The sequence below is a fragment of the Athene cunicularia genome (assembly GCF_003259725.1).
Source record: "Athene cunicularia isolate RWA chromosome 10 unlocalized genomic scaffold, athCun1 chr10_part1, whole genome shotgun sequence".
Classification (NCBI taxonomy): domain Eukaryota; kingdom Metazoa; phylum Chordata; class Aves; order Strigiformes; family Strigidae; genus Athene; species Athene cunicularia.
In genome coordinates, this window is record NW_020799112.1 from 216,601 (window position 1) to 229,632 (window position 13,032).

Consider the following 13,032-nt stretch of genomic DNA (forward strand, 5'->3'; position numbering starts at 1 on the left):
AATTTAAGGACAAAGCAAGGCGAGAGAGGAAGGAAAGATACGGTGTATAAATTCCCCAACTCCTTCTCTCTCTAGATATTAAAAACCAAAGGTCTGAAGAAGAGAGAGAAAGTCACTGGCAAGCAAAAATCAGCTTTTAGGAAAAGATTTTGCAACTAAAATTGCTTCTTGGGAGCTGCATCACTAAGAGATGTTGCTGAAGGCTGTGACCTCTCCAGAGTAGTAATTACTGCTGCCTAATACCAGCCTTCTCCTCCAGTTTTTACTCAGTGAGGCCTACAGAGAAGCACTGAACTATGTCCTGTGTGGTATCAGTATGGGCTGCCCCAAGGAGAACTGGCTCTTCCCATGCCACCTCATGTGGGACAGGTGATGCAGAAACTAAAGGTGATACAAGAGCCAAAGACAATGCAGAAATGAGAGACAATGCAGGAGGGAGAGGAAGTTCAAGAGACAGAGGCGATGTAGGAGGCAGAGGCACACATGTGCCAGGCAGCACAAGCAGAGGTGTGAGGAAGAAAGCAAGATATGCTGCAGCAGCAGCAACTTGTCTGCATTTATCCCCCTACTGCATAAACGTGGGATAAGTGAGCAGATGCGGGGGGCTCTGCCCTCACGTGTGAGATAATGTGAGACACAGAGATGAAATAAGATGTTTAACGTTACTGAAATCCAAGCCAGATTGAAACTTCAGAGTTTTTTCCAAGATGGTGATCTTTCCTTTGACTGAGAGCTTGGTAAAATGAGTAACCAGGCAGCAAGAGACAGTAGAGTGCTGGGGGGCTCGGGGGAGACATGGGGGAGACTCCCCACAGGGGAAAACCAGGTCCTAATGCAAATGCATGAGCCAAATCACATTCTGTGTTTCTGAGGGACTGTACAGCTCTTCTGGTGTTCTGAAAGGGTGACATGGAGCTGGCTCACTTTCTGGAAAGCGGTCAAGCACTAGGTTTTGGCTGTCTTACCCCCAGCATCAGCATGGCTGTGCAGTCAAGTTGTGTCCCTGTGTAATAAACTATAGTAACTAATTTGCTAAGTTAAGCAAGGTGGGTATGTTACGCTTGAATGATTTGTAAATGTTAAACCATAATATCCTGCTGTCTAAAATATTGTAAAACTAGAATATGGTACCCTGTGTGGATCTGAAATGATTTGTGATCACTATAACCTATATTATAATTATGATGAATGTTTGAATATATATATGGATAAAATATAAAGTGTGCTATTCACTTGAAACAATGTAATCGGTTCTCAGAAACCCCACCTAGAGCTGGTATGCAATCGCTTCTCACCTAGAGATAATATGTCACCGCTTCTCCCCCCCACCTAGAGATAACCTGTAACTGCTGTTTGAAGAAAAGCCGCCAAAAGATGGAATCATGAGGCTTTTAAATGATCCAGTAGGAGAAAAGCACGTCAAGAGACCAAGGCTTTGAGACTTTCAAAAGACTCCATAGGAGGAGGACAAAGACCTGAGCATCTCAAAGGACCCAATGGAGAAAGAGCAGGACAATCATCTGACAAGAGAGGATTGGTTAAAGACGGTGGCACAGAAGTATAAGAAACGCTGGGTTTTGAACTTGGTGTGTGTGTGGTAGGGTTACGGCTCTCTCTGCACCCAGCTCTGCTTTGTCTATTGTTTCTCACCCTAAATCAATTGAACCCGATTAAAAAAATATATATATTAAAAAAATGGGTCGTTTGATTATAACACCTGGGGGAAGCGTGGAGTGAGCTGAACAAGTTACACAGCAGTTTAATATTTCCTGATACAACAGAGACTATCCTGGCAAAGTGATCAGTCCATTTTAATATGTGAACTTAAATAATGTTGTGATAACAAATATTTGGAGACTAATGCTGTGATGAACAGAACTCATACATAAAATTTTCAGTATAAAGGTTCAGCTGCATTTATTGTGCTTAGAGAGAAAAAAGTAACATACAACTCTGAGAAAAAAAATCCACTGAGTTTTTAAGCTTCAAATGAGTGAAAAGATTTTGATAATACTTTCCAGGAAACAAACAAACAAACAAACAAACAAACAAAAAAAATCCCCACACCAAACCAAAAAAACCCCCAAAAAGTAACTATGATGTGGTGGAGATCAAACATGAAGGATCTTTTTCCTCATCTGTGGGATTCCTAGGAACTCGCAGTGTTTGGAAAGCAAGAAGAAAAGTCGTTGGTTGCTAGCTGTCCTCTTGTCCCTGGCTGTGAAGAAAATCCTCCAGCCCAGACTGGGTAGTTTAAAATCCGGCCATGCTCCTCAGCACGGGCTGTGGGACAAAGCCTCAACATGTGCCACTGTGCCTGGGGCTGGAACCGCCCAGCCTGCCGCCCAGCTGCAGATTAAATAGCTCAGATGCCTCACAGTCCCCTGCAACCTTTCCACTGCGCCCCAGGGAGGATCAGCAAGTCTCCTGTGAGCACCTGGGAAAGTGCCTAAGATCATTTCAATGCCAAGAAGCACAAAGACGGGTGCTCAAATATGTATGGGCCAGGACAGAAATGGCATGGCCAGGGGGGCTGTGCACAAGAAGTCCTCATTTCTGAGCTATTTTACTCTTACTGTAGCACTGAAATTAGCTTCTGTACATGATTTCAGTTTTAGCATTTTAAATATGAAAACTCTCAAGCCACTGGATGATGCCAGAAGTGTCAGATTCACTTTGGGATTATCAATGCATTTTCACAGAAAGCAAAAATCCTACACCTCGTTTTGGGGCTACACTGCACTTAATCCTTGTTAACACCTGGAAACATTCATACTTTCTCCTAAATGCCTCCTCGAGCTTTATGAGATAATTTGCATGCAGTGCAGTTTCATCTACTCATCTCTTCTTTCCTACCTTACCTTCAAACATGGCCGTATTTACTGCCTGTTCCTCCTGTTGGAAAAAAAAAAAAAAAGAGTTTGTTATAACCAAATGCTATTGTAACATATGGACACATGCTCTGCTCTCCAACAGATCCATCTCAAGAGGGTAAGGATGGAGCAAAACAGCAGACTGTTATGGTTTCTGGGGTATCTCTGGTGTAAATATTTTACTATTAAATTTAATTGGAGGAAGTAATTGAAGAAAAGGGTTTATGCAGGAAGCCCAGTCTGGGACTGAGCCTGTCCACACTGGATGGCCTGTTCAGTATGGACAGGCTAAACTACAGGACTACACAAGGGCTAAGCTAAGCCCACAGCATCCTGTATGCCCCTCAGCTATGCCTGCAGCACAGGCCGACCTTGTGCCAGCATCTGCCTTACTATCTCTCTTTTCAAGAATGCACAGAGCAAGCATTCTCAGTGAGGCTTTTCAAGATACAGCTGTACTGAAATTGCTTGGAGGGTGCTACAGGTAGTTTAGGACAGAGAACCCTTGCAGAATTATTCTTCTAGCAGTTTTCTCAAGCTTTGGTTAAACTTTCAGCAAAGTTCAGGAGAGTTTCCAGGAGCAATGTGGGCTGTGGATTGATGCTGCTGGTCTTTCTGCCCCTGCAGCTCTCCCTCTAGCTGGCTCCCACTGGGAGCCAACTACCCCAGTCTTCAGCTTTGCCCAGTCCACTTGTGGGACTCTGTATAAGCTGATGAGGGAAGTCATGCAGTTTAATTTCTTCACTGAAGAGGTTTATAAAGCCTGGATCCGTTCTCTCCAGTTCACAGAGCCACAGTGACCCCCAGCCAGCCCAGTCCTGAGGCCAGGCCCGGGGCTGCAGCCACATGAAACATTCCTTGGGCAGAACCATTTTGAGAAGGTTCTCTCACCATAGCCTGGAGCGTGGGAGTGAGCCCATCCCCAGAGCAGGCTGGAGAAGAAGGGGATCACTGTCAGGCCAGCTCACATGCAGCAGTCAGGTGCAGAGCCCTGCAAGGGGTGTCATTGGCGCTGCTCAGGCGAAGCACCACGAAGCCCAGGGCTTTGCGCCATCTCCGCTGCCAGCGCAGAGTATTGCGCAAAGCATCCCCCATTGCCCAGAGCCCTGGAGCCTCGTGCGTGAAGAAAACTGGCTGGCTTGAAGTTATTCTCTGAGTATTAAAATGGGTTTGCTACTCCGCTGGTGAAAGCTGATACAGAAAATGTGCATCCTTGCCATTTCAGCAGGCTTTGACTACAACCTCCCTGCAAGAAATCAGTCTACCTCATCATGTCTCCAACACCACTAAATGTGAATCAGAAGCATGGCATGACATAAACCAGTTATTCTCTAACAGGATTTTGCCAAATTAGTGTTCTTATTCCTATTCCCAAACTCACTGGGATACACTGCTTTGTTCTCTTTGATTTGACGCAGGAATTTAAGGTCAGGTCTCCATCACTGCAAGTGAGTACCATGACCACTGACTACAAGCTGCTTTGAGCATGGACTTGGAGTAAAGGCAAGTTTTTCCTGTTGTTGGTGGAAGATCAGTGGTTGTGCAGAGGGATCTTCTTGTCAAGAAGCAAAGAGGGGGGAAAAGATCTGTTTGGGGCAATGCAGAAGGCATGCCCTGGGAGTCAAAAAGCCAGAGTGAAAAGTGTAAATGGTTTTAAATGTATACAGATGACATCTGTGTAATTAATTACCCTGATTTAAGTTACACTGAGGTGGTTTTTGTGTGTGTGTGTGTAGATAACGCCAAAGGCTAAGCTGTTATCTTAGAGGAATGTTTGTGTCTGGAGATTCATCCTCACCCTGCCAATAATAAACCTTCTCTGGAGTTTCTGAAACATTAATTATAGTTTTGTAACGTGCAAGTTTTGCAACCAGCTCAAGGTAATTCTCTGTTAACACTGAGCTCTGACAGAAACAAATTAATCGCTGATTTGAAAACTGACAGTTGCCTAGGCATGAGTGCTCAAGACTTTATTATGTTTGTTATGTATAAATAAAATGGGTCTCACCATACTTGCCAGCCCGCCTGCCTACATACACCCTCTGCCACAGCTAGTACCTGGGAAGAGACAGTTTACCCCAGCTAAAAAGCAAATGCCAACAACCCCAAGCAGAAGGAAGAATTACAAGTGAAATCTCAGATGCAGCTGGACATTGCTGGAGAGTATTTCATCCAGGGGCCTCCTGAGCACAGGACTTCCCACTGACACTGCTCCCCACTCTGGCCTTGGCAAGTCCCAACTGCAGGGGGCTGCTTTGTAACAGCATCTCCTTTAGATTCATGGCTTTTTTCCTCTTCCACATCAAATCCTTTAGCTCAGATCAGGAAACAAGCCTAAAGGGACAAATTTAAACCTTAAAAAAAAAAAAAAAAAAAAAAGGAAGATTTTTTTATTTTCAGATTTGTGAAGTTACCACATTGGACTAAAGATAAAAAAAGAAATGTGATTTTTAGAACATACAGAAGAATATAGATTCTCCTTAGCCCTCTTCGTGTCTCTGTTGTATTGAGAAGGGGAATGTAGCTTCCCACCCAGCCACTCTAGGGCTGCCTCTCCTCCTTGGCCATCTGGGATGGAGCTAAATTCCCACTGGCATTATATCTCTTAATTAGCACAATCCTTCAAATTATGGTGGCTTTCCTGCAAGCCACAACTTGTTCAGGTCTGTGGCAGATCTTTATAACTTGTGTAAGAAATTACTAGATACAACTTACAGCTGCTGAACAGCTTCTCAGAGAGAAGTGCTAAAAATACAGGTGGTAACATCTGCAATATTGAAAGTGCTTTCTTAACTTCCTTTGCCCTTTTGTGGGTCTCAAGGGACTGGCTATCACCTCCAAAAGGAGAAAGGTGATCACAGCAAGTCAGAAATGAAGGAAGTGAAGCTATGAGTGTCAATTAAAATAAAAAAAAAAAAAAAAAAAAAAATTTTGCCCATGGGAGTGATGACAAGAAAAAAAAAAAAAAGATTGAACGAGATGAGAAACAAATGCGATATGAACAATGCTGTACTTCCAGTACCAGGTGTAGATGGTAAAAATACCATGTCACAGGAAAGATAAACTCAGGTAAGACTTGTCTTCGGTTACAATGCGAGGGTGACTTATTCACAGCTGAACACAAAATGCATCACAGCATCACAGAGCAGCTGGGGTCAGAAGATGCCTCCATCTGGTCCAGCCTCAAGCAGGACCACCTAAAGCCCAGGAAATCCAAACAGCTTGTGAAAACCTCCAAGGATGGAGACTCCACAACCTCCCTGGGCAATCTGTGCCAGCGCTCGCTCTGCCACTCTCACAGTGATAAAGGGTTTCCTGGTGTTCAGAGGGAACCTCTTGTGTTCCAGTTTGTGACCACGGCCTCTGGTCCTGGCTCCAAGCACCACTGGAAAGAGCCTGGCTCCATCCTCTTTGTACCCATCCTTCAGGTATTTCTAGACATTGAGGAGATGCCCCTGAGCCCTCTCTTCCCCGGGGTGAACAGTCCCAGCGCTGACAGCCTTCCCTCACACTTCCTTCTTCGTCTTGGTGGCCCTTGGTCGGGCTCTCGGGGCTCTCTCCAAGCGGTGAGCCCAGCACAGGATGGCATCGCGGCCGCTCCCAGATCCATCACCCGACTGGGTAAAGCGCTAAGCACAAACTACAGTTAACGGGTTTTTTTGAACTGTAGGACTTGATAGCAGGCACCCGGGAATTTTATCAGCTAAGGAAGATATCTAGCAATTAGCAATCAATAAATACTAAGGGTCTACGCCAGCGCCGGGAGCAGAAATCAGGCCGTTTATGAAAAGGAAGCGGCTGTTTCAGGTCAGTTGGTTCCTGTAGGCAAAATCCCAGCGGTGCTGCCACGGGACACAAGGAGCAGGCAGTAAAGGGGCAAGGAGAAAAGCCGCGAGCGCCTTTCTAGAAGACGCGTTTGGGTGAGAAAACGTTAAAAAAGAAGCGCGGCGCTTCATAAGGCGTGCGGGGCCCGCGGGACAGGCCCGTGAGGCGCCTCCTGCCAGGGCGGCAGGAGCCGGCAAGTAGAAAGGAAAATTGGAGTCCGAGCTTGGGTTCCAAGGCAAGTCCTTTGCACAGGAAGGATGGAGTAAGGATGAAGGTCTTTATTTTCAGCTCTTCATGCAAGCTAGTTTCCAGAAGGCTTTGACATAATTTCCTTTAATACACTTTCTCTGTTTGTTATCTGAGAGCAGAAATAAATGGTGTTCAGTCAAAATTTTAAATGTGTCATTTAAAAATCACTTTTATTGGCAAGATACTTGGTCTTCTCTAGAATCTAGGTCCAATTTTGCTTTATTTTGAGAAATTGTAGCTTCGTGTATGACACATTTAAGATGCATTTTTTTGGAGAAATACTTGGGTAAAGACTTGTGCTCTCATAATAGCAAAGAGCATAAACTAGTCTTTTATAGAACTTGAAGATGTACATGAAAGAAACCTTGCATTTTCAGAAGCTTTCAAGAACAGCATGTTTTGTAATGCTGCAGATACCCTGGATTTATTTTGTCTTGTATTTTAAAACACTGCTGCCTTCAAAAATATGGATAGATGTTCAAGAGTGAGAACGGAAGAGTCAAGAGCGATTGGCAAGCTCATCTTTCTCTATATAAAACTTGAGCATTCCAAGTTACCGATGAAATGTCTTCCTTGTGTGCCAGAAATTTTGGGAGCTGAGTAGTGCCTAGCTCTCTCCCAGCTGGCACGAGTTTTCCCACCCAAAGGAAGAGGAAGTTTCGGGTCCACACTCTTTGCCAACTGCAGTAATCTGCGATGTTTCAGAAGCCCTTATCAAGTGCCGTGGTGATGTGAAGCGTATGGAGAATCTTCTGGGCTTCCAGGGACTTAATGTGCAGCTGCTCTACCTTGCTGAGGGATGTGATTGTAAATTATTGTGCAGCCCTCTGTGGACATTCATATTTGTGGTTTAATTTAAGAACAGGAACAAGTTTAAGCTAAACCACAGCAAGCCACTCTTAAACCAAGTAAATCTCCTTAGAGTGTTTTGCAGGAGGTTAACCAAAGCAACACCTCCGGGGCTTGTCTGTAGGCAATGGCTGAACTAAAGCTCAGTGACCAGTACCACCTCTTGTTCTGTGCTGAAGTGATTTCTCCTGGCCCAGCTCTGTAAATTGTTCCCTATATCAGCAGCCTGGCAGGAGGGATTGCGCTTGATTTGTTTTTAATGTCACACTTGACAAACTTTTAAACTAAATTGTAAATGATGAAAGCAGCCTTAAATTGGTGGCCTTTTAGAAAGGTATCAGGCAGCTTCTTTCTCTCCCTGCGCCTTGTCCCAGGGTGGCCCTCTCTGCCCACACCTCTGCTTCCAGCAATTCCCTCTCCTCCTGGTCTCTTGCCATCCTCTCCCTCACTTGCCACTGGCTTAGGCAGCGCTGATGCAGCCCAAGTCAAGTGCGTGTGGCAGGACTTACCTGGCCTGTGGGTGCTCCTTGCTGAGTAGGAGCTGGTGCTCTGCTAGTTGAATTGAAGCTCTTTGGCTTTTAATTTTTTCTCCCTCCTCTGCATACAGCATGTATCAGTTCACATAAATTTGGGGTTTAAATGGAACATGTATTAAAATAATGGCTTATTAAATATTTGGGAAGTCTATATATTGTACCAGCTTGAAAATATTTTTTGATTAAATGGGAAAACTGGTATCCCTGACAGTAATGAGTACAAATGTTCAAGTAATTCTGTGCTGTCAGTTTTCATTATACATCTCATCAGAGCTTGATTATTGCTGTCATAGGTCTCTGTGGTGAGCATCTAAGTCCCCTTCTGGAGGGCTTATAAAGAGAGAGCTGGCTGGAAACATCATTTCTTGTTACAGTTTGGATATGATCCTTTATTCTGTCTTGGGGCAGTTTTGCCTCCCATTGTTACCTAATTAAGGATTGCCCCTGTTTCAAATAAACCCTGCTTGGTTTACCATGCTTTGAGCTGTTGTATTGAAATATTTACTGGAGACTTCTATTATTTAAGTTGCTTTGGGTAGGGAGTCATCTCACTTTTCAGGCCTGTTTCTCTTGGGTCACCTGTTTACTGTTGACTTTTTTCCTTGAAGGAGGACTGAATTCTTCAGACGTGACAACCTGTTGATAAATTGGCAGTGATTGTTGCCTATTAGCTCTAAAAAACCACCCCGAAGAAACCCATACTAATGTACTTTTGTTGAGGCTCATGAAAATGGCTGCTTTTGGAGTATGAATCATCTGACAAGTTGTCCCCTGCATGAGCTTGGTGTCACTTAAAAGGTCATGTTTGAACGAGCTTTGTTCTCGGGGGACCCTGGGAGAAGGGGATGCTGTCTCCCACCATGTTGCTAAAAGCACCAGGAGCAGCTTGGCCCACAACCTGGAGAGGGTGAGTTGTGTTGCAGGACAGGAGTGAACCACTCCTGTCACTTGTCACCTGCCCCTGCCAGCTCAAGCAGAATGGGACCTGAGCTTCTGCTGATTCTCCAGGGGCAACTAGGGCAGGAGAAGTCCCTTCCCTGTGATGCACTGCAAAATGGTACAGTTCTGTAAAAAGCTGGGTTAATATCTTTCCGTATGAACAATCAATCTTGGAATAGTTAAAATGGAAGCTGAAGTGTCTGCTGCTGCAGATCTTTATTACCTTCATACCCTGCTGCCTTAGCATTTTGGGCAGTTGTGGGTTTTGTCACATAAGATGTCTATGCAAATGAGTCTTACAAAGCTTGTCCTTGGGGGAAATGTACTTGACAAAGTATTTTTTTGCTTTTAATTGTAGCTTTCATCATGGGGGACATGAAAACCCCAGACTTTGATGACCTCTTGGCTGCTTTTGACATCCCTGATCCAACTAGCCTTGATGCCAAGGAGACGATCCCATCAACTGGGGAGGAGAATGAGAATCACCTGAAGTCATCGGGAATCTGCATAGATGAGAATGTGGCCTTAACCCACTCTTTGCCTCCATCCGATGCTCCTGTTGTGAGTGTGATTGTGAAGAACACGAGTCGTCAGGAGTCCTTTGAAGCAGAAAAGGAGGGGAATCACCTCGGGACTGGTCTGCTACACAATGGATTTCGTGGGTCTGATCTGCCATCGGAGGCTCACGCTTTAGTGCACAATTATGGCAAGTTTGAGTCAACTTTTATTAATGGCGACAGCTCAAGAAGTTACTCTGATAAACTGGACCAGTCCAAGTCGGAGCCTTTGCCAACATTTAGTCAGTTTAGCCCGATTTCCAGCCCTGAACCAGAGGACGCGTTCAAAGAGAACAGTATTGGTGATAAACCCAAACATGCCCAAACTCCGTATTTTCCACCACCTTCAGTGTATATACCGACAGGAGCTTCAGTACTGGATCATCTTAGGAAGGTACCAGAACCCGAATTAAGCATGTTTGATCAATACTGTAAAAAGGAACAAAAGATGGAAATCCACTGCCAGCCAGAGAATAGGCTGGAAATGAGCAGGAGAGAACAGGACAAAGCAGCAGAGAGGTTTGTGGAGTCAAGCAAGGACTTGGTAGATACCAGTAGCTTTCTTGGAGAAGGCTTAGTGTTTGGAGACCTCCCTCACAACAATTTAGGAGAAAGTAAGGGGTCTGTGCCTGAGCTGAACATGCCTTCGTCAGTACCTCCTCGCCAGAGGTTAAAGCCAGCTCATTCAAAGTTGTCATCCTGTGTGGCGGCACTAGTAGCTCTTCAGGCCAAAAAGGTTGCGTGTATTCCAAAAGGCGATCAGCCAAATCTTACCAAGGAGCCTGGTCCTTTCAAGGATGGGACGAAGGGAAGTCCAAAAATGCCCAAGTCACCAAAGAGTCCCCGAAGCCCCTTAGAGGTGGTAAGGAAGGCCAGCAAGCAGCCTGAGAGTCCTCGAAGTGTGTGCAGTGACAGCAGTGGGAAAGGCTCTCCTTCCATGGCAGCTGGCTCCCCACCAGCTATTCCCAAAGTTAGAATAAAGACTATCAAGACATCCTCTGGTGAAATTAAAAGAACTGTAACTAGGATTTTGCCAGAAAACGATGAGTTGGGCAAATCTTTGGAAGAGTCACCTGTGGAAACCTCATCTGCTGAAGAATTTATCAAATCTTTCCCATCACCTGACACTAGTGCAGTTATGGAAAGCGAGGCTAGCAAGAATTCAACCAAAAATGGGGCTGCTGTGGCTATCCAGCTGTCAAACCTAACAAGCCCTTATGCAGATGGTGTGAAAGCAGATACTGTTTCAAACAGCACATGTGCCCTGTCCTTATCTCCACTGCCAAACTGCAGCAGCGGTGCCATAAAAGTAGGTGTGAAGAGACAGCAGCAGGGTATCGTGGTGCAGCCGTCCAACGTGACCACCTCCAGCCTTCTTCCCAAAGCCGTGCACTTGGCAAATCTCAACTTAGTCCCACACAGTGTTGCTGCTTCTGTTACAGCCAAGTCATCCACACAGAGGCAGAATCAGCCTCAGGTGACACAGATGTCTGTGCCGCTGGTGCACCAAGTCAAGAAAGCTGCTCCCGTCGTCGTGGAGGCGTTTAATAAAGTACTACACAGTGCCAATCCAGTGCCAATATATACTCCAAACCTTAGCCCTCCGCCTGATACCAGTATTAATTTACCTGCCTCAGGGTATTGTTGCCTGGAATGTGGGGACTCTTTTGCCTTAGAGAAAAGCCTGACTCAACACTATAGCAGACGAAGTGTTCATATTGAAGTCATGTGCACTCAGTGTTCAACTATGCTACTTTTTTTTAATAAGTGTAGCTTGCTTAAACACGCAAGAGATCATAAGAGCAAAGGATTTATCATGCAGTGTTCTCAGCTGCTAATGAAACCAATTTCCTTAGACCAAATGTTTTCACCTTCTCCTACAAGCTCTTCAGTCTCTCTGTCTCCTCAGACTTTGCACTCACCCTCTCCTTCCCGCAAGCCCAGTGCTGCTTCGGGAGGTGGGGTAGGAATTTCTGCTAGCACTCAGCCAGCCTTGCCTCTTTATACAGACCCGTTGAGACTAATCCGACATGGACTTAAGTGTTTAGAGTGTAACAAGCAGGCGCAGGATTATGTTGCTTTAGCAGCTCATTACCAGAGAACCTCAGAAGATAATGAGAGACTGGTAAGTTGTCATTTTAATGTTATTAGTTAAATCTCTGAGTTTAAAGAGATTGTCCTCCAGGGGGAAAAGTAGGCATCGTAGTGGCAAATCAATCTCTTTGCCTTAAAATGTGTTTGTGGGGAGGATTTGGGACAAGCATGAGCCCAGATATGTGCATGTGAAGAGACGCTCAGTGTTGTTTGCTTGCCCTCTTGTTTACCTTTTGCCAACAAAAAGAGGGTAGTAAGGAGACTCTGGAGATCCTAGAGCATTGAAGGAAGGTGTTGGAGATCAAAGATCACTTGGATGAGGTGTGCATGAGTGCTGTAGGGGAGGACCAGTGCAGCATTACCTGAAACAGGTTTTTGTGCTCTAAGCGTGGTTAGAGGAGATCTGACACAATTTAATTTTATCTTTCCTAGAACTTGTGCCAGAATTTTCCATGTAACACTTAGAACGTTGGGTGCTGTTTTTACTGTTGGTGTGATAAAGTGTATATTGGGACAGGACTGGCTGAGAGGGAAGCAGTGTAGTATGTGGGGTGGAAGGCTATTTTTGGCTATTTTTGTCCTTTAGGTGGGAGAGGGACAAGTCAGTGCCATGTTTCCATAGGAGGGCTGAAGAATCTTGTTAGTGGCTTCCTGTCTTGTTCCAGTGCTGCCCTGCTTGGATCTCCACTGCCTTCGCATATCTCCCTCGTAGGTGCCGATGGGGGAGTCTGAATCCCCTTTGAAACTCCAGCTTAGGTTTCTACTGATGAAGAGGAGGAGATGCTCTTCGTTGGGTGCCAAGACCATATACTTTGTTTATGTTTTTTATTTTTGGAGATACAGTCAATCCTGTTTAAGTATAAACCAAAATGAAGTTGAACAGGAGGAGGAATCCTTTCTCCTTATCTCTTTAGATGTGAAAGCTCTCCATGTCGGTCTGGCTGCCAGCAGAGCTGGCAGGCCCCCAGGGCAGTCTCCTCCATAAGCTCCACGAATGAGGACTCCATGCCAACATGAGACGTTTGAGGAGATGACTGCCAGTCTCTGCCATGGCCATTGTAGTACCTGCATGCTCCAGAGCCTCCCTCTGCTTGCTAAGTGGTTTGCAGG

General features: G+C 45.2%; 1 protein-coding gene across 1 annotated transcript in view; it reads left to right on the plus strand.

Moving 5' to 3' along the window:
* The first annotated feature begins 9,633 nt into the window (after positions 1–9,633).
* ZNF592 (zinc finger protein 592) overlaps positions 9,634–13,032 on the plus strand; it is a 38,111-nt gene continuing 34,712 nt past the window's right edge. Inside the window, exon 1 of the mRNA XM_026855614.1 lies at positions 9,634–11,953. Within this exon, the coding sequence (XP_026711415.1) occupies positions 9,638–11,953 (2,316 nt within the window). The 5' untranslated portion in view covers positions 9,634–9,637. The remainder of the gene's footprint in view (positions 11,954–13,032) is intronic.